This window comes from Mus pahari, chromosome 9 (assembly GCF_900095145.1).
Source record: "Mus pahari chromosome 9, PAHARI_EIJ_v1.1, whole genome shotgun sequence".
Lineage (NCBI taxonomy): Eukaryota > Metazoa > Chordata > Mammalia > Rodentia > Muridae > Mus > Mus pahari.
In genome coordinates, this window is record NC_034598.1 from 83,877,489 (window position 1) to 83,904,158 (window position 26,670).

General features: G+C 43.2%; 2 protein-coding genes across 4 annotated transcripts in view; one reads left to right on the forward strand and one right to left on the reverse strand.

Moving 5' to 3' along the window:
• Positions 1-4,917: 4,917 nt before the first annotated feature.
• Positions 4,918-22,238, reverse strand: Ikbip (IKBKB interacting protein). Of its 2 annotated transcripts, none has more exons than XM_021205092.2 (3): positions 21,958-22,238; positions 14,406-14,523; positions 4,918-5,785 (listed from the first exon to the last, which is right to left on the reverse strand). In XM_021205092.2, exons 1-3 carry the CDS (start codon positions 22,125-22,127, stop codon positions 5,036-5,038), a joined length of 1,038 nt encoding a protein of 345 aa, XP_021060751.1. In that variant the 5' UTR covers positions 22,128-22,238; the 3' UTR covers positions 4,918-5,035. The 2 variants fall into 2 exon arrangements, with proteins under 2 accessions (XP_021060751.1, XP_021060750.1); XM_021205091.2 differs by lacking the exon at positions 4,918-5,785 and adding an exon at positions 10,094-12,027 and having other exon boundaries at positions 21,958-22,233.
• Positions 22,239-22,558: 320 nt separating this feature from the next.
• Apaf1 (apoptotic peptidase activating factor 1) overlaps positions 22,559-26,670 on the forward strand; it is an 87,264-nt gene continuing 83,152 nt past the window's right edge. For both annotated transcript variants that reach the window (XM_021205503.2, XM_029542239.1), the window contains exons 1-3: positions 22,559-23,051; positions 24,974-25,175; positions 25,428-25,617. In XM_021205503.2, the coding sequence (XP_021061162.1) occupies positions 25,038-25,175; positions 25,428-25,617 (328 nt within the window). In that variant the 5' untranslated portion in view covers positions 22,559-23,051; positions 24,974-25,037. The remainder of the gene's footprint in view (positions 23,052-24,973; positions 25,176-25,427; positions 25,618-26,670) is intronic.

Sequence of the window (26,670 nt, forward strand, 5' to 3'; positions counted from 1 at the left end):
CCAAAAAAAAAAAAAAAAAGCAAAGAAAAAAACCCCCACAAATCCAGTTCGTGTTGCCCATATACTCGTTGGAGCATGGTCAAACTCAAACTCCCAGTGGCCAGCCCCTTTCAGAAAACTTAAGTCATTCCCCGCCACCCCCCAGAAGGCATCAACTGTGAAGAGCTACACTCTAGAATCTCTATCATTATTTTTAAAGACTTTTCAATAGCTTCCTGTCTGGACTTTTTTTTTTCTTGTCTTCTTTCTTTCTTTCTTTCTTTCTTTCTTTCTTTCTTTCTTTCTTTCTTTCTTTCTCTTCCTTCCTTCCTTTTCTCTTTTTTTAAGGGGCGGGGGTTCTATAAGAAGCCCTGGGTTCTATAAGAAAGCAAGCTGAGCAAGGCAGAGGAAGCAAGCCAGTAAGTAAAATCCCTCTATGGACTCTGCATCAGCTCCTGCTTCCTGCACTCTGTGAGTTCCAGTCCTGACTTCCTTTGGTGATAAACAGCAGTATGGAAGTGTAAGCTGAAGAAACCCTTTCCTCCCCAATGTGCTGTGTTTCTTGGTCATGATGTTTGTGCAGGAATAGAAACCCTGACTAAGACACCGATGGATATCATCTTGGCCATGGATATCATCTTGGTCTGTGGTGGCAGCATGACCACAAGTCTTTGGCGGGGATGTAATCCAGAAAGGAACTGTTCTTCATCTCCGGTATCTTGTTGCTCAGAGCTAGGGTCATCAGTGTGTCCTGGGGCAGGACCTGTGTGAGCTCCATCCTGCCCACTGCCCTGCTGGCATCCTGGGTATGACATTGTGATTACAGCCTGCAGGCATTGCCTCGGGTCCCCTTCTCCCCTAAGCAGGCTGAGCAGCGTGAGTGGCAGTGGCGGCTGCATTCCGTGGGCCAGCTGCAGGCTGACCAGTGGCCTGGCCTAGCTGGCCACGACAGGGCAAGGTGGGGCTGGTCATGGCCCAAGCCTTTGTCCTCCCATGCTCCATACCTGTCACCTTAGTGGTGTCTCCAGTTCCATTTCTCTCCACCGTGTGCCATCTTTTATTAATTAATTTATTAATTGTAATTTTAAACTGATGTCTAGGCACCTGGGTTTGGCATGAGTTCTGTCTGGGTGCTGATTTCTGGATTTGTCTTTGCTGATGGGTGTTTTGTTCCTTGGTTTCTGTTTTCCTTTTTGAATTTTGGAGGATGTGATGGCTCGGTGCTGCCTGTTTTCCTGCCCTGCTGAGTTGGTGTGTCCTAGGGGAGTGCCTGCTGCAGTTGAAGGCTGTGGCACTGGGATGAGTTTGGGAAAAGAAGGATGGAGTTCTGGAGAATGTTTTTGTGATCCTGGTAGGCCACAGCAGATTTTCTGCTACAGAGCTGGGGATGAGACTGGGGGTATTAGAACTGGGGGAGCAAAAAGGAGAGGTGTGGATCTATCTTTTGCCCTGGGAGGAGTGGCCCCTGAGTTAGCAGTAGGTGCCTGCTGTGGTTAGGGGCTGGGACAGGATTGAGTGTGGGGAAGTAAGTGGGATTCCCGGGATATGGGAGCAGGGGACAGGGAAGGCTGCTACAGGTGTTCTACTGCAGATCTGAAATGAGACTGGGGGATTGGACCTGGGGGAACCAAGGGAGAAGAGACATCTGTTTTTATTTATATTTATTTATTTATTGAGACAGGGTGTCTCTGGGTAGCCTGGCTGTCCTTGAACTCAATCTGTAGACTAGGCTGGCTTCAACTCAGAGATCTGCTGCCTCTGCCTCCCGAGTGCTGGGATTAAAGGCATGCGCCACCACACCCGGCCCAAGGCAACTCTTATAAGGACATTTAATTGGGGCTGGCTTACAGGTTCAGAGGTTTGGTCCATAATCATCAAGAAACACGGCAGCATCTAGGCAGGCATGGTCCAGGAGGAGCTTAGAGTTCTACATCTTCATCTGAAGGCTGCTAGCAGAATACTGGTTTCTAAGCAGCTAGGATGAGGTTCTTAAAGCTCATGCCCAGAGTGATGCACCTACTTCAACAAGGCCACACTTACTCCAACAGGCCCACACCTTCTAATAGTGCCACTTCCTGGGCCGAGCATATACAAACCATCACACCTCCACCCTGGTGCATCAAGTCTCTGCAGGGTTAGGCACATCCTCTCCCACTGAAGCCAGACAAGGCAGCCATGTTGGGGAACAGATTCCACAGACATGCCTGCATATTTTGATAGATGTCTGTGTGAAGGTGTCAGATCTCCTGGAACTGGAGTTACAGATGGTTGTGAGCTGCAACGTGGGTGCTGGGAATTGAACCCAGGTCCTTCAGAAGGTCAACAATCACTGAGCCATCTCTCCAGTCCTGGCACAAGCCTTTTAGCCCAGCACTCAGGAGGCAGAGACAGGTGGATCTCTGACTTCAAGGCCACCGTAGTCTACAGAGTACTTCTAGGACTGCCAGAGCTGCCAAGGAGAAACCCTGTCTCCCCCGCCACCCCCCCCAAGCCAAAAACTAAAGGAAACAAAGAAAAAGAATAATTATAGCAAAAGAAGATAACTTTGGTTTGGGGTTGACTTTTTTATTTATAATTTTAATTTAATTTTTTAATTATATTTTTGTCTTTGTCATTTTGAGACAGGGTTCCTCCCATATAGTCTTTGCTGTCATGGAATTCACTCTAGACCAGGCTGGCCTTGAACTCACAGAGATCTGCCTGCATCTGCCTCTGCCTCCCAAGTACTGGGATTAAAGGCTTGTGCCATAACTACCTGGCATTTTTAAAAAAAAAAAAAAAGACTCTCAAATGTCTACTTGTTATTGGTTTTTTGTTTTCTTTTTGTGATGGGAATTGAACCTAGGGCCTTAGGCATACTGTGTTGTGTTCTCAGATCTTTAAATAGCTGACTTATTTATTAACTCATTTAAAATTATTACATTTTATTAATTTACATTTTATGCATATGATCATGTGTCTGAATGCATGTGAACTTGTGTCTGCCTTAGTACATGTGCGTAAGTCAGAGGAAAACTTGTGGGAGCGGGCTCTTCTCCCAGGTGAATCCTGGGGGTTGAACTCAGGTCAGTGACAGGTAGGGACCTTTACCTACTAAGCCATTGGACCTGATTATCTTTTTATGAGATAAGATCTCCTATAATTCTGACTGCCCTGATGCCATATCTGGTGGGTTTCTTTCTGTTGTTCTTTGCTTTGCATTGAGACAGGCTCTCATTATGTATCCCAGGTTGGCCTTGAACTAGAAACGATTCTCCAACCTCAGCCTACCATAGGCTGGGACTACAAGCATGGCCCACCATGTTTGAATTCATAAACGTTTTTGAACAAATGAAGGAAGCAGGAAAGGATAAGGGTAAAATTACAGGAACGGGAAGCAAGTAGTTACAACCAGCTGAGTTAGAGAAAGGCAGAATACAGTTCAGCTGCTCCCACTGTAGCTGAAACCTAACACCTGGCTGAGGACAGACAGAGACAGGTTAAACACTAAGTAACTGCTATACGATGGACTCTATTCCTTAGCTTTATCAAAGACAGGTAGCTTAGGCTGAGAGATGCTCAGCGGACGAGAACACTAATGCATTGATGTCCTTTTTACCACTATAGATTTACTTCAAAGTTTCTGTAATTAGAATTGCTAAATTGCTAATGTTGTGTGTGTGTGTGTGTGTGTGTGTGTGTGTGTATGTGTGTGTGTGTGTGTTGGCATGTATGTAAATGTCAGAGGATGACTTATGGGAGTTATTGCTCCCATGTGGATTCCAGGATTGAGTTCAGGTACCCAGGCTTTGGTGGCAAATGCCTGTGAGCCATTCACCACAGGCTAAGGCCATTTTCAATGTAGACTCTCCTTTTCAAGTTGTTCTGGCTGTGTCTGTTCCCATCACTGAGAGAGTCACTGTAGCTTGGCAAGGCCCCTGCACCGAGTTGGTCTATACATTTCTATTCGCACCAACACTGTTCTGGATGCTACTTTCTTACTCCACTTTAGGTGACCACTTTGCTATGACTATTTATCTCTCCCAAATCCTTATCTAACAACCATTGAGAGGCCTTTGGGAGACGAGTGGTTCATCAAGGAGTAGGCCTCAGGATTAAGATGCGCCACCACGCCCGGCTCCCTTGGTATTTCTTATCTAGCAGCTCACAGTGAGACACTATTGCTCCTTTGCCCATTCCCTAAAACCTGGAAGGATCCACTAGTACTAGAATGTTTTCCCTGGCAGTAATCTTTCTATCTAGTGTCTTTCCCTCTGATTGGGTAATGTAATACATGCTACAGCTGTGTTTCCCCAAGAGGCCATTCTTCAGCCACACAAATGCTTCCTGGCTGCCAGGCGGGTAATCGGAGAGTCAGGGAGTCAATGTGGAGGCTCCCATTGTTGGCTGGCAGCGAGTGTTACCTTTTGATTGCTGTGACAGAGTACCTGGCGAGAATGGAGGTTTGCATTGGCTCACTTGTGGAGGGTGCAGCCTGTCCTGGTAGGAAAGGCATAGCTGGTGGAAGTGTGAGGTCCAGAGCAGAGAGCTGAGTGCCGCTGCTCCACCCACTTCCATCCTGTCTTTCTCCGCAGTGCGGGATCCCAGCCCACTGGGTGGCTCGTCTTCACGGTGGACAGTCCCACCTTATTTATGGATCTGTGGAAATGACCTCGTAGAAATCTGCCGGGGGTGGGGGGACGTGACAACTTTTTCCGTAATTACTATGTAATTTCAAATGTTCAGTCTGTTTCAATTTATTACTCGAGGCTGGAGAGATTGCTCAACAATTAAGAGTGCTTGCTACTTGACCTGAGAACCCAAGTTCGGTTCCCAGCACCCACGTCAGACAGCTCACAACTGTAACTCCAGCTCCAGGGGATCCAATACACATTCTGGCCTGCCAGGCACCCACTTACACATACATATGAATAAGTTAAAAAATATTACGGAGCAAAATAGTATCAAACACAAAATAGCATTTATTCCAAAATATCAGTATTTCCTATCACTCTATTCACAACAGCAATCTTATTTAAAAAAAAAAAAACAAACTTCTAATTTACATAATATCAAACTAATTTGAAAGATGTGTTATTTCATCTTTAATGTCCTTAATCGCAGCTTGGACTACTGTTAAATTAGATATCTTTTCCTTTAAGAAAGCAATTTCTTTCTCTCTTTGCATTAAGTCAGAACCTAGTCTCCCAATGCGAAGCGTTAGGTCATTTACCAGTGGTTCCAAACGCGAAAAGTCTTTCTTCAGATTATACACCTTTGGCTTCAGATCGTTTGCAAAGCTCACTGCCTTCAGAACTTTAGCCCTCTCACTTTCCAAGCTTAAAAACCTATCCGTGTGCTCATCGAAATCGCCCTGGAGCTCAGCCAGCCTCTTTGTGATCGAGTCAAGTCTTTTGGCATTTTCGCTTGCGGTCTTTCGGAGTGCCGTTGTTCGGTCGATGCTGCTTGAGAGGAGATCACCTATATTTTCTACCGTAGCTGTCTCTACTTTTTTGACTTTATTCTCCAGGGCTTGCACGGCATCTGTTAATGATTTGACTTCAGTTACTAAACCGGAAATCCGCCGTACATCTGTTTTCACGCTTGTAATCTTGAGACCCATCTCTTTGGCCATGGATGTTGTACCTTGGTCTACGTTTATAATGTCTTTAGAAAGACTCGTTAGTGTGTTATTCAGTATACCCTGTTTCTCAGTTATCCTGTTAGACCATGTTTTCATCTCATGAATTTCTTCCTGCAGGAGCTTTAGATGAGCCACTATTTGGAAAGCCTTCAGTTGTTCCAAGAGAGCTTCACATTTTTGATACTATAAGGAAATACAATACCACAGTGATTAAATTAGTCAAAATTTAACATTTAAAATTCAGATTTCATGTGTTTTTCTCCCTTATGGCTTTACTGCTCTTTGGGGGAAGCATAAGGTAAAATATGGTGTTCAAAGAGCAAGCCTTAGGCTGGGGAGCTCTGGGTTTTGAATCCCAGGACTGAAGAAAAACAAAACAAAACAAAACACAGAAGGAATTAGAAAAGAAGATTAAAATTATTTAAGTATATTGCTAATGAATAAGAAACCTACTCAGGACATTTCATAAAACATTACTGGAAGCCGGGCGTGCTGGCGCACACCTTTAATCCCAGCACTTGGGAGGCAGAGGCAGGCAGATTTCTGAGTTCGAGGCCAGCCTGGTCTACAGAATGAGCTCCAGGACAGCCAGGACTGCACAGGGAAACCCTGTCTTGAAAAACAAAACGAAACAAACAAACAAACAAAAAAGCTTTATTAAGATATTAACTGTGAGGCTGGAGAGACGGGTGGCTCACCAGGTAAGAGTGCTTGCTGCTCTTCCAGAGGTCCTGAGTTCAGTTCCCAACACCCAGGTTAGGTAGCTCATAACCCTTGTTGTTCCAGCTTCCGAGGATCCTATACCATCTCCCAGCCTCTATGGATACCGGCATGGACATAGCAGACACTCATACAGGTGAACACACATACACATACATTTAAGACAATTCTCGTAAAAGATAACATTTCTCTAAGAAAAAATAGTCTTGCGTATGTGGGGTATGTATGTGAGTGGTTCATCTGTCTGTGTGGACATCAATGTGGGTTTCATGTGTCTTTTACTATTTTTTTATTATATATATATATATATATATATATATATATATATATATATATATATAGGTTTTTCGAGACACGGTTTCTCTGTGTAGCCCTGGCTGTCCTGGAACTCACTCTGTAGACCAGGCTGGCCTCAAACTTAGAAATCCGCCTGCCTCTGCCTCCCAAGTGCTGGGATTAAAGGCAGGCGCTACCACTGTCCTTTTTTTTTTTCTTTGTATTTTTTTAAAAGAATTATTTATTTTAACTATGTGAATACACTGTAGTTGTCTTCAGACACACCAAAAGAGGGCATCAGATTCCATTACAGATATGAGCTACCCTGTGGTTGCTGGGAATTGAACTCCGTACTTCTAGAAGAGCAGTCAGTGCTCTTAACCATCTCTCTAGCACCTGTCTACTACTATTGCTCACTTCCCTCCCCTCTCCCTCCCTCTTCCCCTCTCCCTCCCTCTTCCCCTCCCTCCCTCTTCCCCTCCCTCCTTCCTTCTTTTAGAGACAGGGTCTCACCGTCTTCCCCTGGCCTGAAGGTCCTATATATACCAGACTGGCCATGAACTCACAGAGATCCATCTGCCTTTGTCTCTTGAGAGTTGGGATCAAAGGCTTGGGCCACCACACATGGTACCACCTTATTCTCTGAGTCAAAGTCTCTATAAACATGGGACTCACCAACTGGCTGATTAGTTGGCCAGTGGGCTGGGGGTTCATCCTGTCTCCATCAAGAGCTGGAATTACAGGTGTGCACTCTCTAGTGTTTTGAAAAACATTGAAAAAATGTTAACACGTGTATATACCTGTGTGAGTCTGTGTGTACTGCACAGATCAGGAGCCCACGTGGGCTGGGGAGGGCCTCAGACACCTTGGGAGTGGAATTACAGGCAGTCATGAGCCTCCATGTCTTTTGCAAGAACAATAAGGACTCTTAAGCACTGACCCATCTACACCCCTCTTTACCCTCCACCCTCCCATCCCCTCCACCCCACTCTCTTTTTCTTCCTTGCTTTTCAGTGCTGGAGGTCAAGTTCGGGACCTTGCACACGACAGGCAGGCACTCTCCTGAGCTACATCCTTAACTATCCCTTTAATTGTTGAATTGTATGTATGTATGTATGTATGTATGTATGTATGTATGTATGTATAAAGAGACAAAGTCTCATGCAGCCTGTATGTACGCATGCATGTGTATGTGTGTATGTAGAGACAGTCTCATGCAGCATGTACGCATGCATGTATGTATGCATGTCTATATTTAGTTTCATGCAGCCTATATGTATATGTATGTGAATGTTGAGACAGTCTTTTGCAGCCTGTATGTATGCATGCATGCATATGTATATGTATGTGTATATGTAGAGACAAAGTTTCATGCAGCCCAGGCTGACCTTGAGCTCTCTATGTAGTTGATGATAACCCTGAGTTTATAATCTTCTAGCTTTCATTTCCTGCGTGTTAGATTACAGGCTTGTGCCAAAAGGCCTGGTTTTATGCAGTGCTGGAGCTAGAACCCAGTGCTTCAGAAATGCTGGACAGACACTCTACCAGCTAAGGCGTATCTCCCAGCCCCTCTTGTAATTAAAAAAACGTATTTTAGGGCTGAAGAGATGACTCAGTGGTTAAGAGCACCGACTGCTCTTCCAAAGGTCCTGAGTTCAAATCCCAGCAACCACATGGTGGCTCAAAACCATCCGTAATGAGATCTGACATCCTCTTCTGGTGCAGCTGAAGTCAGCTACAGTGTACTTAGATATAATAACAAATAAATCTAAAAAAAAAAAAAAAAACCAAACAAACTTATCTTAGTATTTTATGTGTATGGGTGTTTTGCCCTCATGTATGTAAGTGCACCTTGTGTGTGCCTATATGCCTGTGGAGGAAACTGCAGTTATGGATGATTGTGAGCCTGGGGACCAAACTCAGGTTCTCTTTGAAAACAGTAAGTGCTCTTAACTGCAGGGCGACTCTCCTGCTCCTGATGTAACTATTGCTATAAACACATTTCAAAACTGCACACCCAGCCGGGCCTGGTGGCACATGCCTTTAATCCCAGCACTTGGGAGGCAGAGGCAGGAGGATTTCTGAGTTCGAGGCCAGCCTGGTCTACAAAGTGAGTTCCAGGACAGCCAGAGCTATACAGAGAAACCCTGTCTCGAAAAACCAAAAAACAAAACAAAACAAAACCAAAAACCAAAAAAACTGCACACCCAGAGGCTTAAAAATGATTAGGTGCTTATTCTGTGAAACTTATCTTATTGTTTTATATATATATATACACACATATATATATATTCTGTGTATGCATCTGTATCTGTGTGTGGGTGTGTGCTTGTGAGTCCGGTTGCCTGTGGAGACCAAGAGGCCCCTGAGTCCCCTAGAGCTGGGGTTCCAGGTGATCATGAGCAACCTTGAGTGGATGCTGAGAACTGAGTCTGGCTCTCTGCAGCAGCTGCATGCACTCTTAGCTCGAGCTATCTCTTCAGCCACTCACTTGGCAAAACTTTTACTGTTAGTTTCCTGCCAGGTGGCCCAGCTTGACCATGAACTTGAACTCTTCCTGCTACAACCAGGAGTTATAGACACAGACCACCAGGACTGGGTGTAAAACTGCTTTGTGTGTGCTGAAATTTTTTTAAATAAATGGACAGTGCTCTCTATAAGATAACTGATATATAAAATTTATTATCAATTACAGAGATTCAAAAGTGTGGATTATAATACTGGGAATCTGCTCTAAAGCACCACAATCTGAAGTCCTGCGCCATGACACAGACCTATGGTTCCTGTCACTTGAAATGCTGAAGCAGGAAGATGGTGACTTAAGGGGCTACATCTTGAGATCCTGTCTCAAAATCAAAACAAAAAAACCTTCTAAAACAAAGAAAGAAAGAAACAAAGGAAAATTCGTTAAACGTTAATCTACAATGATGATTTTGCTAAACAGGAAATTAAAATATATTTATTTTATGCATGTGAGTGTTCTGCCTGTATATATATGTATGTCTGTGCACCATGTGCATGCCATGCATGGTACCTGCAGGAGTCATAAGACTGTGCTGGATTTCCTGGGAGATGAGTAACAGATGGCTGTGAGCCATCAGGTGGGCGCTGGGAATCAAACCCAAGTCCTCTGCAAGAACAACCCGTGCTCTTAACCACTGAGTCATCTCTTCAGCCCCAGAACAAATTTCTTAGCAAAGGAATACACAGGCACACATGTTCAATAGTTTTCTCATGTCTCTGTTTTCCAGGGCTGGTATTATGGGCAGGGGATGCTAGACCCAGCTTTTTATGTCAGTGTCTGATATTAAACCTGGTCCTTGTGCTTACACAGCAAGCCTCTCATTTATTTAACTATCTCCTGGTCCAATTTTTTGTTTTGTTTTGTTTTTGTTTTGTTTTGAGACACCATCTCACTATGTAGACCAGGGTGATCTTGAACTTAGAGAGCCGACTGCCTTTACCTCTGGAGTGCTGGTATCAAAGGTGTGCGCCACGGTACTTAGCTCTGGCCCTACTTTTTAAAAAATTAATATGTGAAACAAATTTAGTTTCATACATTAGAGAATCTTTAAAATAATGATATAAATATGTCATTATCACAATTTATTGCTATGTTATTTTATCTTTAAAATAGGCACAGGCTTATCAACATGTTTTTATTTTATGTATCTATTAACTGTATTCAGTAAACTCTAGTGTCACACAGTTCAAACTTTAAAAATAAAAGTCCAGAGACTCCATAAACTCATACTTCATTTTTTTTCCTTTTTTTCTTTTCTTTTTTTTTTTTCTTAAACTCATACTTCAAAACATAACCAGTTCATAGAAAAGGCTATTAATGAAAACACACAAGAACATATTCACTCACATCTTAAACCTCTTAATAAGTATCTATAACACAGCTTAGAACCTTTGCAAAAGGGAAGATACTTTTCAGTTTTCATTGTTTTCATACTGTGGCACTACCTCACAGGAGAGCCCCTTGGTTCCCCTGCAGGAAGGTTACCTTCTACATCACATAAACTTCCTATGAACTTGGCTGTCTGAATTAAAAAAAAAAAAAAAAAAGCCCCAAAAATCTGGGAGAAGAAGGTATGTTACCAACTGGCTGCAAGAGCAGGCAACAGAAAAGTTGTGAGAAACAGACATAGCTTAGAAAACAGATAATGAGGGTCACAGTGAAATGGTAAGAGGTTTTAATATTTGCTACAGATTATCTGTCTGTCTCTCTATCTCCATAATGGATAGATAGATTGATACAATAATACAACTCATAATGATGTCTATTAATCATTGGAAAGACATGTAAATATTAAAAATACTGCCTAAAAAAGTAGAGCAATATATATTTTAGAAGTATTGCTATGAACATAGTTAAAGTAAGTTTTAGAGATTAAAAAGATAAAAATTTGATTAGATGTATACTCCATATGGTGCATACTCCACTTATTCTTGAGTAACATGAGGCAGATCAAAAAAACAAAACCAAAACCAAAACCAAAAAAACCAAAAAAACCCCAAAACCCTAAAAAAATGTAGGACTGAATGATTCCCACTTAGCAGTGCAGCCCATCAGAAGATGTGCAATAAATTTAATAATCATCAGTTCCCTTATTTTCTAGATTAGATTCTCCCAAAGTCCCCTTTTCTCGTGCACTTGAACATGCTATGAAATCATGAACTTTTCCTTTTAGAACGACCAGCTCATTTTGCATCTTCAGTAAGCTGTTGTCATACTGAATGCCCTCCAGGGTTTTCTGCATCTCCATGATCTCAGACACGGCCCTCAGCATGTCGTCCTCCATGTTGAACATCTGCATTGTCAGCTCCTCCATCTTCCTTTCTGTTCCTATCAGATCCTGAGAGACTCTGAGAACGGAGTGTACAGCATTTTCTATGGTTGGCAAGTGTGCCTTGCACTCTTCTACTTTGGGTTCGTAGCTGGAGAGTTTGTTGGTCAGATCTTCATCTCTGGCTAGGAGCGTGTGCTGTTCGTCTTCTAGCTTTTTAACTGCTTTGGTATCAGAGTTAAGTTGGGCCTCGACCCGTTGAAGATCTTCCTCTTCTTGCCTACTCACTGTTCTGATGTTTCGCAGTGTGCTGTCTTCCAGATCTTTTAGACGTTCAGTGAGCAATTTTATTTCTTGCTCAGCTGAGTTAATCTTCAGGGTAACTTCAGAATGTGTCTCCTTCGCTTCTGATTTGAAGACGGCTGTGTCATCGCTCATTTCTGCCAGTGTTCTCTTCCAGAAGTCTGTAATGTTCTGGAATTTCTCATTAAGGTTCTGCATCTTTTGTGTGAGCATCTCTTCGCTAGTCTCAATGTCATGCATGGATCTTTGGAGGCCAGACACTTCCTGTTCAAACTGGGTCATCAAAGACATGGATGATGTAGCTTCCTGCAGGGTATTTTCAGTAGACTCAAGCTGTATTTATAACACAAAACAATCCCTGAGCTACTTAATCATTTTTATATTAGAGAAACATACTTTAGCAATCAGGAGCATGACATATACAAGGTTCAAATTCTGAAGATGCCTAAACTATCTAAGCACATCTGAATCACATTGACAGAAATATTTATTATTAATAGTTTAAACAAATTTAGTATAATAGCCTTATGTTAGAAAAATGTATACCTAAACTCATAATCCTAGTTATTTAACATGTCTTTTTTATGAGGGCATAGTCAAAGGAAATGATGTTAAATTTTTTGAAGTATATTGTAGTTCTGTTTTTTTTTTTTTTTTTAAACACTAGAAGTAACTAGATGTCATTTTTATGGCCATTTGGCTTTTAGGAAACTATAACAATGTAGAATTTGCTATCTCCCCTAAATCCTATGACTTTGGAAGTTTCTGGCTGGATTGTTATCATTACTTGTGCTAACCTCTTAGAGAGAAAGAACTAGAAATGGATCGTAAAAAGGCAAAAATGAATTTTTATAAAAATAGTTGAAACATGTGTCATCAAATGGCAAAATGTTTATCTGTAAATTGGGATAAGCCTCTAGGATGTCTTCCATGGGCCTGGGATATTTGGAAGGGTCACACCACAGACTTAGCTGGTTTCTCTCCTCACAGGCATGAAAGCTTTAGAGAAAACCTAGAAATGATTAAAAAGCTATGAAGTGTTTGCAGCACTGTCCTGTGACAGGACACTGAACATGACACAGTTCTGCTCTTCAGTGGTTTATGTAGTAAGCAAAACAATTTGCAGGCAACAAGGCGTGTGTCTAACAGGGGAGACACATGGAAGCACTTAGTGGACTCCTGACCCAGACTTCAGTGACTAAATTTCTCCAGAAGCACTACCTGAAGATCATGTCCTCTCTAAAATCACATTACCCACTACCTTCCAGATTAAGGCTTTGAAAACGGCTAAGCATGTCATGCGGCACCATTAAACAACCTCAGATGCTTCCTGACACTTGTGAGACAAGTCCACAGCCTTAGCCTCAACCATCAGGACACCCTGCAGTGCCTGGTGTGTTGTTAGTTGCCACATGTAGTTCCTTGAGTGTTCAGCTTTGTTTTTTGTTTTTGTTTTGTTTTGTTTTTTTGCCAGACCTTATGCAAGATGCTGGTTATAAAATATCAATCTGGGGCTGGACAGATGGGTCAGCGGTTAAGAGCACTGACTCAACACAGGGCACAAAGAAAGTTCAGAGGAGAGAAAAGACAGGGGATTAAAGTGGGAAAGCCTAAGGTGACTGAAATCTGTCTCAACTGATGGATTAACTGGCCCGGTGAAGAGCTGAAGGGTCCAAATTCCTTCATGTTTTGTTGTGGTGGGTTTTGTCCCAAAATATCAAAAGCTTTAGGAACACCTTTCTTTCTTTTTTCAATTTTCAAACATTTTAAATTTTAAAATGTTCTGTGTATGAGTATATATGTATCACATGTCTGTAGTGCTACAGACATCAGAACGAGGCTTGGGATCCCCTGGAACTGGAGTTACAGACAGTAGTGAACCACCATGTGGGTCCTAGGAACTGAACCTTTGTCTTCTGATAGGCAGCCAGTGCTCTTAACCACTGAGCCACCTTTCCAGCTCCTGGAACACACTTCTTGATGAACGTGGACAGCATCTGACGTAAAGGAGATTCAGAAAACCATTGAGGGAATTCAGTATGACAACAGCTTTCTGGGACCATCTGAACAAAGGACCTATGTAATTGGTGAAACAGTGTGCTATCCAGGCGTTACATGACATGTATGTAACAGAACTAGTTAATAAAAGACCACTCCGAAATGTCTAAAAGCCACTTTAATACACACATGTAGCCACACCACAGCTAGAAGTCCATTTAAACACAAGTTCTGAGAAACCCTTGTAATTAGTAACAGTGTTAGGCTTCGTTGACTGGAAGGAGATGAGCACTGGATGGAGTCTTGCAAAGAAGAGCTTTCACCCACTAAGCAGCTGGCTGGTCCCATGTTTTAACTTTATATCTAAAGATCAAACATACCTTTGTTTGTTTGTTTGTTTTGCTTAGACCTGGCTGGTCTGAAACTTGCTGTGTAGACTAGGCCAGTGTTGAACTCAGAGATTTGCTTGCCTCAGTCTACAGAGTGCTGGGATTAAAGGTGTGTACTATCATGCCCAGCTGGAGCAACAACCATACTTTCAACGCTTCCTAGGAACTAACTTGGATCACAGGGAGAATGCCAAGAAGGAGAAAATCTGCTCAGGAGTTAAAATAGTGATAGTCTGAAGGTAGAAGGACACTTTGACCTGACGTAGGAGAATGGTAGTAGTGGAGAGGGGAGAATCCCCCCAGATAAGTTAATTAATACATTACCTTGCTGGAAATTAGACTGATTTTACTCTGGAGGCCTTGAAACTCGCTGCTCTCTGTTTGCAGTAACCGGTATTGGTTTTCTACCTTTGCAAACTTTTCTGATTGTTGAAATACAAGCCTGGAAAAGAAAACAAAAACATAAACACCTAATGACCATCACTCACTCCTGGTGAGAACAATAGCTGCTGCAGTATCAGTTGGACAGCTCCATCACCAAGGCAGCCTGCTGTGTGGAAGGTGACTGCATTCGCTCAATGCAGAGATGAGTCAACACTGCCTCTCTTTAGACCTCATGGCTCAGGGAGTGAGGCAGAGGAGCATCTCTAACAGATGTAAGAAAAAGAAATGTTTTGGGAGAATCCAGGGTTGAACTCTTTGGAATAAAAACTTTGATCTCTTCTGAGGATATAGGCCAGTAGTTCAATACCCAACACTACCAAGCTAGCATCCCCCAAACGATCGTCCAGACTATGGTATGAATGCCTGTAATTGTATTATTCAGGGAGGCAGAGGCAGGAGGACCATAGGTTCCAGGTCACGCCATCCTCCATTATTACACAGTGAGTCGAAGGCTTAAAGGCCAACTACTTTGTCTCAAAAAGAAGTTAGGAAGAGATAGAAGTACAGGAGAGAGCCATTGTCGATGTAATAGAATACATGTGCAAAGCAGGGTGTGACAACTCTATTTGACTATACTCAACTGTACACTCGTAGGTACAGTGCAGATGTTATTCTGAAATGAGGGCTTGGGGCGAAGGGGGATGGCTCAGTGGATAACGCGCTAGTCATATAAGCTTGAGGACCTGAGCGTGCTCCCCAGCACCCACACAAAAAGCTTGGCTTGGTGCTGCACTTGTGATCCCAGAGCTGGGGAAGCAGAGACACGAGGATTCCTCGGCTAGTTGGTCAGTCAGACTAATCCAATGGGATCGACCCAGGTCTTAGTGGGAGACCCTGTCTCAAAACACAAGGCTGCTGGCTCCCGAGGAATGATGGCAGAGGCTGACCTCTGGCTTCTATACACACGCCCACCTGCACATTCACACAGCCACACAAAATAGGAAGATTAGTGCTGAAGGTACGGCTCAGTGGTAGGAAGGGTGCTTACCTGGGATGTCAAAGACCCCAGGTTTGGTCCAGCATATAAGCAAACAAAATCGGAGTGCTCTCTTCCTCTGGTAAATAGTAAAAGGTAGAAGAAAAAGAAGGAAAAAGAAACCCACCCAAAACCAAAAACCCACTGTCCTTGGGCTGGAGAGATGATGGCTCAGTGGTTAGGAGCACAAGGTTGCTCTTCTAAAGACATAAGTTTTTTGTTTTTGTTTTTTTTTCAAGACAGGGTTTCTCTGTATAGCCCTGGCTGTCCTGGAACTCACTTTGTAGACCAGGCTGGCCTCAAACTCAGAAATCCACCTGCCTCTGCCTCAAGGCATAAGTTTTATCCCAAGCATCCAGATGGCAGCTCACAACAGTCTGTGTTACTTCATGAATTTATTCTCATAAACTTATCCTAATAGGAGCGAAGTTACTCAGAGTGAAAATATTACTATAGGAGACTTTGAGTAAAAGTTGATCCATTATAAAAATGCCTTACTGGGCCTGGAGAGATGCACAAAGATTAAAAGTCCTTGCTGCTATTCCAGAAGATCCAAGTTCAGTTCCCAGCAATGACATCCAGAGGCAGATGTGCATGGGCATGGGCATGGGCACACACACACACACACACACACACACACACACACACATGCACACGCACACACGCACACGCACACGCACACGGAGATACACAGACACAGACAGACAGACACACAGAAACAGACAGACAGGCATACATACAGACAGACACACAGCAGAACAGACACAGAAACAGACAGACAGACACACGGATTCACACACACGGATAGACACAAACACATGTAGGCACACAGATACAGACAGACACACAGATGCACACATACAGAGATGCACACAGATAGACAGACACATACACACAGAGAGACACAGACACAGACCCAGAGAAATAGAGACAGAAATAGCTTATTTAGAGCTTTTGATTGTGTTAGACCTTTTAATGTTGTCTACTGCTGAATTTCTCTTCAAATTAAAGCATTAAGCAATGCCAGTTTACTGCAAACACCTCTGATACTTTGTTATTTTCCCCCTTATCCTTTAGGTTAGCCTCTCACGCCTCTCACCAAAGTAAGAGTCACCCTTGCTACCAGAGGATAATACAGGCAAGGAAAAAGCAGCATGCCTCTCAGACTTAGTGGGAGAGATGAAAAAGAAAAAGAAAAAACAAAGATGTCTGCACAGTGCTGATGAACTATACTGCATTTTATTCCCACCCGTGTGTACTTCATAGGTATTAACTCATTTGAAATTAAGGAAGAGAATGGTGTGTTTTCTAGAAGCCAATAGAGTATGTCAAAAGAGAGCTCTTGAGCCCTGGAGAACCACGTCCTTAAACTGGCATCAGGCTTATGTCCAAGGTGTTTCATCCTGTTTAATGAATGAGAGGCATCTTCATTCATCTTCTGATAGGAGCAGTTCCCAGTCTTTCTGCTTAGATGAGGTTGCCAAAGACCTGAAATTAGAGTCCAGTAAGGGGTGCAGCTTCTAGTCGAAAAAAGGACCAACTCAGGGCTGGGGTGTTGGGGGTCTCTAGTTCCAGAATCTTTCGAATTAATTAATTTAAAGATTTTATTTATTTAAATTTATTTTTATTTTATGTGCATTGATGATTTGACTGCATGTATGTCTGTGTGAGGGTGTCAGATCCCCTGGTACAGGAGTTGCAGACAGTTATGAGCTGCCATATGGGTGCTGGGAATTAAACCGAGGTCCTCTGTAGGAGTAGCCAGTGCTCTTAACCGCTGAGTCATCTCTCCAGCTCCCTTATTTATTTTTTAATGTTTAAGTTTTTATCTAAATGTATGTATGTATATGTGCCACACGTGTGCCTGGTGCATGAGGAATCCAAAAGTGGGGGTCAGAAGTTATAGATGCTGTGAGCCATTAAGTGGGCCCTTGGAACAGAACCTGTGTCCTCTGTGAGAGCAGCAAGTAGTCACTACCACTGAGCATTTATCTCCAACTCTCTTTTCCCAGATTTTTTTTTTAAAAAAAGATTTATTTATTATATGTAAGTCATACCAGAAGACACACCAGAAGAGGGCATCAGATCTCATTACGGATGGTTGTGAGCCACTAATGTGATTGCTGGGATTTGAACTCAGGACCTTTGGAAGAGCAGTCAGTGCTCTTAACCATTGAGCCATTTCTCCAGCTCCCTATTCCTAGATTTTTGCTTGTTTGTTTGTTCTTTCAAGATAGGGTCTCATATGTAGCCCTGGCTGTTCTAGAACTCACTATGTAGTCTAGATTGCCCATCAACTCCCAGAGATCTGCCAGCCTCTGCTTCCTCAGTGCTGGGACGAAAGGCATGGGTCACTACCTCATGCTTCAGAAACTTGGTCTTATTTTGGATTAACAATGAGGGGAGGCAACATATTACACAGGTTAAATACCTAGACTCCTTTGGCTCTGCATTTACTATAACCAACCACCTTCGACAAATTAAGTTTATCTTTACTCCTGTTTCCTACCTAGAAAGTAGGAATGATAATATCTTGTGGGTTTTGGAGAAATAAAATAGTCTCATATTTATAAAAGCACATAGAATAATGTCTTCTCCCCCGCTTTCTGTCCTTGCTTCCTTCCTCTGTGGTCCTGAGGGTTCACAGGGTCTTGTGAATGCTAGGTAAGGTAAGTGCTCCTTAGCCCTCTCTTTTGGACCCCTTTGTGCAAGTTCCCATCTCTCTTACATGCCTGCGGCTGTTTGTTCAAAGGAGTATGACTCTCTTCTGATGGCACTTGGTCACAGCCCTAGTCCTACCACTAAACACTAAGCTGAACTAGAGGGCCAATTTGGTAACCAACCAAGTAGGGGATAGATGTATTGATCACTTGTAAGTCTCTATGGGAGCAGGACTTTGCTTTGTCCTTCTTCACTATCACACAGGTGAAGTCTTAGACGTGTTAGATGCAGGAGAAAGGGACCCACGAGGGGTCAGCTTTCGGTGTGGACCTTCCAAAAGCATCCTCCCTCCCTCACAGCTGCTGCCGGCTATCCAGGCCTCAAGCAAGTTTTGAATGGTGCATAGCGCCACCTCTGAGGGAGTCTAACATGGTAGCAGACAGTTGATTGAGGACTTACAGGATTTCTCTGCCTCTCTTTCAACTTAGTACTGAGAAAGAGCAAATAATCATAGGAAGCAGTTATGGTTCATTACAGAGTCACTATTAGGGTCTACCTAATGTTCAAGGGAACACTGACTGTATTCTATTATTTAAAACCAGGGCAAGGTGGGGTGTGGTGCCGTGTCTGCAATCCCAGTACTTGGAAGGAGAAATAGGGGAATTGCCATGAGTTTGAGACTAAACCCCAGTCTCAAACAACCAAAACAAAACCAAAAAGGCCAGCTGTGATACACACCTTTAATCCCAGCACTTGGAAGGCCTACATGTGAGTTCCAGGCCAGCCAGGGCTACCTAGTGAATTCCCATCTCTACAAAACCCCAAACTCAAATCACCCAACAAAACCCAGCACGTGTTGAAAGCATAATGCCACATTTTATATGGAACTCTAGGAACACTAGTAACAACAACAACAACAACAAAACCCCTAGAAATAGAGTTAGCTAAGTTATTAAAAGATTTATAGAGGGGGTTGGAGAGATGGCTCAGTAGTTAAGAGCGATTTAGAGAGAAAGTTATACTGGATGAGAGAGAAAGCCCTGAATCCTATTCCTTGTTAAAAGAGCTTTTGAGGAGCTGCGAGGATGGCCCAGTGGGAAAGTGCTTGCCCTCTGTATCTGTGACCCTAGCACGTGAGGAGAGAGGGCGAGAGGCAACAGGAGCACTAAAATTCTCTGGCCAGCCAGTCTAGCCAACGGGTGAGTCCTAGGTTGAGTGAGACTCTCTCTCAAAGATGTCAGGTGGAGAGTGAGGGGCCCAGACGTTACTGTGAGGCTTCCACACGAGTGCACCACGCACCTGCACATATCACACCCTTACCACTGAGCTACACTCTAGCTTTATAATTAAAAAAAAAAAATCACTTTGCAGAGACAAAGCTCAGCTTATAAATAACCTTTCTAATCAGCATAACTAACATGGTCTGTCTTTCTATTCCCTTCCTGTTAAATCCCTGAGATGAAGCACAACTTTTTAAGGTGTGTGTGTGTGTGTGTTGTGGTTTGTGTAGTGTGTTGTGGCGTGTGTATGTCAGAGACTGAAGTTGGTTGACTTTCTCAATTGCCCCCCCCCACTATTTTTACTTGTGTGTGTGTGTGTGTGTGTGTGTGTGTGTGTGGTCACAGGTGTTCCACGGGGCATGCATGGAGGTCAGAGGACAACTCCTGGGACTCAGTTCTCTTCTTCCATTGTGTGCGTGCCGGGGATAGAATTCAGGCTCTCCTTTGGCTTTGCAGGGCAAATGCCTTTTTCAGATGTACCATCTTGCTGTCTCAACGGAATCATTTTTTGAACTTGAATTACCAAAAAAGCTGAAATTCTGTGATATAGTTTACTTAATGAATTATGAGGCTTTGTCTAATTAATGGGAACTAGAGTAATAAATTTAGCAACTAAAACCACTTGTATTAAGCCTTATACTAGGAGGTTCTCAGCCTTCCTGCTGCTGTGGCCCTTTAATACAGTTCCTCATGTTGTGGTGAGCCCCAACCATAAAATTCTTTTCTTTTTTTTTTTTCATAAAATTATTTTCATTGCTATTTCACAACTGTAATTTTGCTACTGTTATGGATCACAATATAAATATCTGATATGTTACCCCTGTGGGGGTCTCAACCCACAGGGTGAGGAACACTGCCGTACAGAGAACCAACAATAACTCAGTAATATTCTTTCCCAATACAAAATATACCATGTCCCCATTTACCTAAAAAAGGCCATGCATTTTAAGGTATGCGTAGTTTATTTAAAACAGAAAATCCAACACATTTAAATCAAAATCAATATATTCCTCAAATACTAACACTATCATTAAATAAAGTTCTTTTTAGAGAGAACAATGATCTATATTTCAGTTGAACAAGTTTTTATTAACTTATAACAAAACCCAGTACTCCAGCAATACCCAGTACAAATGCCTGTAATCCTAGCACGTGGGAGGTGGAAGCAGGAGGATCAGGGGTTCAATGTCACCTTCGGCTACATGGTGAGTTCTAATCCAACCTAGGCTACCTAAAAGCCTGTCTCAAAAAACCAAACCAACCATTCAACCATAGACCCTCCAAAATCCCAGGACTCAGGGTGTCACCAATAAACTAATCTGGAAATAAACATGCATCAAAAACTCTCGACCCTGGAGGATATCCAGAGTCTTTTCTGAATTCTATTAGCTCTCTTATTCCACATTACACTAATATATCACTAATATATGCTTGGTTTCAAAACTACAAATGTTGAGCGGGGTGGCGGTGCCCCCGCCACTGTAAATAAAGTGTAAAAATACATGTATATAGCTGGGTTGTAGGTGTCATACAGTCAGGTTGTGGTAGCACACGCCTTTAGCAACAGGACTAGGGAGGTAGAGGCAGGCAGATCTCTGAGTTCGAGGCCAGCCTGGTCCACAAAGTGAGTTCCACGACAGCCAGGGCTACACAGAGAAACCTTGTATGGAAAAAGCCAAAACAACAACAATAACAAAACCTGAGTGTTTATTCTTTTTTTTTTTTTTTTTTTTTTTTTTTGGTTTTTGAGACAGGGTTTCTCTGTGTAGCCCTGGCTGTCCTGGAACTCACTTTGTAGACCAGGCTGGCCTCGAACTCAGAAATCCTCCTGCCTCTTCCTCTTCCTCCCAAGTGCTGGGATTAAAGGCGTGCGCCACCACGCCCAACACGAATGTTTAGTCTTAAGGGGAAACATATTCTTTACAGTGTTACATACAGTTCAACTTGTAATTTAGGAATAAGACTATATAGTCTTTTATAGCTGTTAAGAACATGCATGTCTGGTGTCTTACAACCATTGGTAACTCCAGCTTCTGGGATCTGACACTCTTGCGCACCTGCACACACGTGCACAAATATACTGACACTATACACCTAAACAAAAACAAATCTTTAAAAAAGGACTATAGTTTTAATGTAGGCATACAGATTTAAATAGGAGAAAGTCTCATTAGCATTTATTGCTCAGCAACAACGAACTCTTTTTTTATTAGGCTGCAGACATTTTAAGAGTGCGATTTTTGGTGGAGGGTGGAGCAAACTCATCCGCAAAGCTGCAGAGTGGACGGGAAGTAGCGGTTTTTAGTTATGTGCAAACTTGTGACGTGCAGTAGTAGATGCTTAATAAAGTGTGGGCCGAGTCCTGGGTGACATGTTCCCAGAGTTTAGAAGGCAGCGACAGGAGCATGCTACCAGAACATTGTTAAAAGAGCGTGTTCAAGGGAGGGTGGGTTGGCTCGAGGTGCTAGGCGCCCACGCGAGGCCCGACCCACGGCCGGCAGCATCGCACACTTACCAGGCCAGGCCCAGGCTCGTCGCCAGAGACAGCAAGCTGAGCCCGGTGCGGGGGTCCGCCCAGCTCGCGTCCCCCCGCGCCTCGGGGTTTTTCCTGCCATCACTCCGCTTCTCGAGCTCAGGGGCAGCCACCTTGGGCCCCGGCTTCTTTCGGTTCTTCACTTCGGACATGTCTGGAGCCCTGAAGATCTCGAAGCCAGGATGGCTTTGGAGGGGGACCGTGGGACGTGGCTGCAGAGTCGCTTCGGAAGGCCACGCCCACCAAGGCTGTGCCCCGCCCTCAAGCGGCTGGCCCCGCCTCCGGATTGCACTACCCGACTGAGTCTGCGGGAAACCCAAACTCGCGGGTGCGCGCAGGTTGCCGGGAGGAGCGGAGAGGGGGCGGGGCCGAGAGTGCCACGTCTAGCTGGGCGCGCGCCCGCGGCTTAGCCCCTCCCCACCGCGCATGCGAGGAGGCGCAACCAAGGTTTGCGGTCGCGCGCCCGCGGCGGCGGGGCCCTGGGCGAGTGAATTTGCGTGCGCGGGCGGGCGCGCGCTGTGTGGACTGGGCGGGCCCAGCGGTGTTTGAGTGCTCCGCGGTCCTGAGGCAGAGACCAGGAGTCAGCTATAGGTGCAGACGTCTTAGTCCGCTCGCGGAAGGGTGTGAGAGGGGTGTGTGGGGGTCGGCAGCCAGAGGTGTGTGTCAGCACTCCCCGGCGACGATCTGAGACAGTCGCGGCAGCTTTCCGAGCGGCGTCCGCTTCCCGCCCGGGCAGCTCCCACCGGAGGGTTGAACCGGCGGCTGGAGTGGCTGTGCTTTTGTGTCCTGGGTCCCGGTACCCTCCTCTGGTGAGACTCGAGGCAAGCCCACCGAGGTGACCACCCCTCGATGCCGCTTGGAGATCCTGGGCATCCACCCTGCGCCCCGAGCAGCTGATACCCAGGGAGGTGTCAGGACCTGCCCGGGGCGCGGGGTCGCCGGAAGCCAGGAGGGACTCCCGGCTGCTTTCTGGCAATCGATTCTCATACGTGACCCTCCCTGGGCTGCTTTTTATCGATTATCATCAGTGACCCTCCCCCGGCTGCTCTTCCCAGCACAAAGGTGCAAAGGCTTGGGTAAGTTTACTGCCTCGGTCTCACCTTCCCAAAGCCCCTCTGGACAGGCTCTTTGCAAGTTCTATTGTAACTCCCAGGGACTGAAAGATCAGGGGACGCGGGATGTTTGGTAATCATCCTCCTGCTCTTGTACCAGGAAGAGGAATTATCTAAGGAGGAAGTAGACCACTATTAGTGTTTTCCTGGACAGACTTAGCCTTTATATTGTGGTCTGTATCTCCGACCAGTTTTGACTTTCTGTTTTGATGTGGCCACAAAGAGGTGTGGCCCTGGGAATTTGCCCATAGTATTCCAGTTTGTGTAAAGTTTGAAAAAAGTTGTTTAAAATATTTATATATATGAGTTCAGTAAGGCTAGAGAAAATTGGAACTTAGTTGCCAAAGTGTATTTGTTTTTTCCTTTTTTCTTTTTTCTTTTTCTGTTTTTTTCGAGACAGGGTTTCTCTGTGTAGCTGTCGCAGCCCTGGAACTCACTCTGTAGACCAGGCTGGCCTCGAACTCAGTAATCCACCTGCCTATACCTCCCTGAGTGCTGGGATTAAAGGCGTGCGCCACCACTGCCCGGTAGAGTATTTGTTTTTTGCTTAATTATTGGACATAACCAAAAATCCTTTCATAACTGTAAGTTGAGAAACTTTTAGGAGACTAAAAATGTTAGTCTTATTTCTGGTTATTTCTTTTTCTTTGATTTTTCTTTTTTCTTCAGTTAGTTTTGTTCCTTTCGTGGGCCCACAAATGAATGACTTCTTTATTTTTGCAAGTGCAACATTTGATGACTTAAAAAATATTTTTTTGAAGTTGAGCGCCTTCTTTTGCGCTCTGTATATTACTCTGTGCCTATTTCAGTTTTTGCATTTAGGACAGTCACCTTCTTATTATCTCTTTTTGTTGTGCACACACACACACTCCTATTGAAGGAATAATTAGGCCTATTTAAGACATTCACACTTACTACATTGGAGGGAGTTTTTGTTAGCGCTTTTGCAACTTGCAAACATTCAAAACTGAACTTTATACCCATGGAATAATTTTTGTTGTACTGTAGGGAAGTTGTTAGGAAATGAAAGTCTCTTTCTGTAAAGCATAATACTCTTTGTTCGTTACCTTGGTCCAAGAAATGACATCAGAGGGAATTTCCTGTGGTTATGTGAATATGTGCTTACTAATGAAGATCTGTGGCTGACGTACACATTGAGAAGCCAGTATCAGCAATGCCACTTGGTTTTTAGGTTGGATAAAGGAAACACGCTTAAAAGCACTAGGACTTAAGTATTACAGTAACTTTTATAGAACCTCAGCCTAGGAAAAGGAAGAATTTTTACTGTAAAAAAATTTACTGTAAAAAAAAAAGTGTGTATTGGAAAAGTGGCAACACTTTATAAAATTACCGAGGAAGAAAGCCAGAATCTTGCTATCAGTCTCCCAAACACTTTGATGACCGACTCTTTTTTTTTTAAGTATCTTTACATTTCTTTTTTTTTTTTTTTTAAAAAGATTTATTTATTATTATATCTAAGTACACTGAAGAGGGCATCAGATCTCATTACAGATGGTTGTGAGCCACCATGTAGTTGCTGGGATTTGAACTCAGGACCTTCGGAAGAGCAGTTGGTGCTCTTAACCACAGAGCCATCTCTCCAGCCCCTGATGACTGACTCTTGAGCATCTTCTTAGTACAGTTATGTGACACAGCACATTTTGTGTTATTTGAGGCTTTATTTCTAATTTTCTAAATTAACCGTATCTTAGACATAGCTTTCCCTGTATTTTGCATTGAGATATATACCATATGATTCAAAATGGCTGCGTAATGTTCCATTTTATCTATAAGTCCTAATTAATGAATAATTTTTAAAAAATCCTGTTTTCCTTACATTTCTCGATTACCGTTGAACTTACACATCCTGTTGCTTATCATGACAGGGATCCTGGTGCTTTGCCTCCAGCCCATGCTTCACAGCGAGGCGAGAGAAAAACCTGAGGGACAATGGATGCAAAGGCCCGCAATTGTTTGCTTCAACATAGAGAAGCTTTGGAAAAGGACATCAAAACATCCTACATCATGGATCACATGATCAGTAATGGCGTCTTATCAGTAATAGAGGAGGAAAAGGTCAAAAGTCAGGTAACCGCCCCTGAGGTATTCTATGCTTTAACATTAAAAAATATTTATTTATTCATTTATTCATTTATTTTATGTATATGAGCATACTGTAGCTGTCTTCAGACACACTAGAAGAGGGCATCATATCCCATTACAGAAGGCTGTGAGCCACCATGTGGTTGCTGGGAATTGAATTTACACCAGTCTCAGCTAATTTGTGCTGCAGACATATTCGCTTGTATGTTCTTACATCATTCAAATTTTCTTTTTCAGGCCACTCAATATCAACGAGCAGCCGCTTTAATTAAAATGATACTTAATAAAGACAACTGTGCCTATATTTCATTCTACAATGCTCTGTTACACGAGGGCTATAAGGACCTTGCTGCGCTTCTGCACAGTGGCCTTCCTCTTGTGTCGTCTTCTAGTGGCAAGGACACAGACGGTGGAATAACTTCATTAGGTTTGTATCCCTGAAAACTTGTGTCATACTCTATATAAACACAAATAAAAATAATTTATTTTTATTATCATACCATGCCCATGACTACAGTGCTCACTGTCACGTCCATGACTAAGGTGCTCGCAGCTCTGAATGTAATTACATTGCTGAAGAGTTTATTTCACTTCCTGGACCAATGCATGTGCCAAAATATTTTAAGTTCAAATTTAAATATTTATTTGTGTTCATCTTAGTCCAATTTTTTTCCTTACCCAGTGAACTACTTACTGTCGAGGTAGTAGCATGTGTACCCTAAATTTTAGAGCTAATAAGAATGTTTATAGAGACTTTATTATTATTATTATTATTATTTATTTATTTTTGTTTTGTTTTGTTTTTTTCAAGATATGATTACTCTGTGTAGCCCTGGATGTCCTGGAACTCACTCTGTAGACCAGGCTGGCCTCAAACTCAGAAATCTACCTGCCACTGCCTCCCAAGTGCTGGGATTAAAGGAGTGCACCACCATTGCCTGGCAGTCTAAATTATTTTTATTTGTGTTTATATAGAGTTTATAGAACAGGTAAATAATTTTTAGAAATTTGTATTCTTTAAAAAAAAGAAAACTTTCATTTTATGTGTCTGCATGTTTTACCTGCATGTATGCCTGTGCACATATGCATGCCTAGTGTCCTCAGAGGCCAGAAAAGGGCATTGGATCTTTTTTTGTAAAAGTTTTTTAATATAATGTATGAATACTCTGCTGCATATACATCCATAGTACAGAAGAGGGCATCAGATCTTTTTATTGATGGTTGTGAGCTACCATGTGGTTGGTGGAAATGCAACCCAGGACCTCTAGGAGAGCAGTTAGTGCTCTTAACCACTGAGCCATCTCTCCAGCCCAGAAGACTATATTTTAAAAAGGAATTTCATAAACACTGTTCCCTTTACATCCTTCCCAGTCTTATAAAGTTAGTTTCTTTCTTTCTTTCTTTCTTTCTTTCTTTCTTTCTTTCTTTCTTTCTTTCTTTCTTTCTTTCTTTCTCTCTCTCTCTCTCTCTCTCTCTCTCT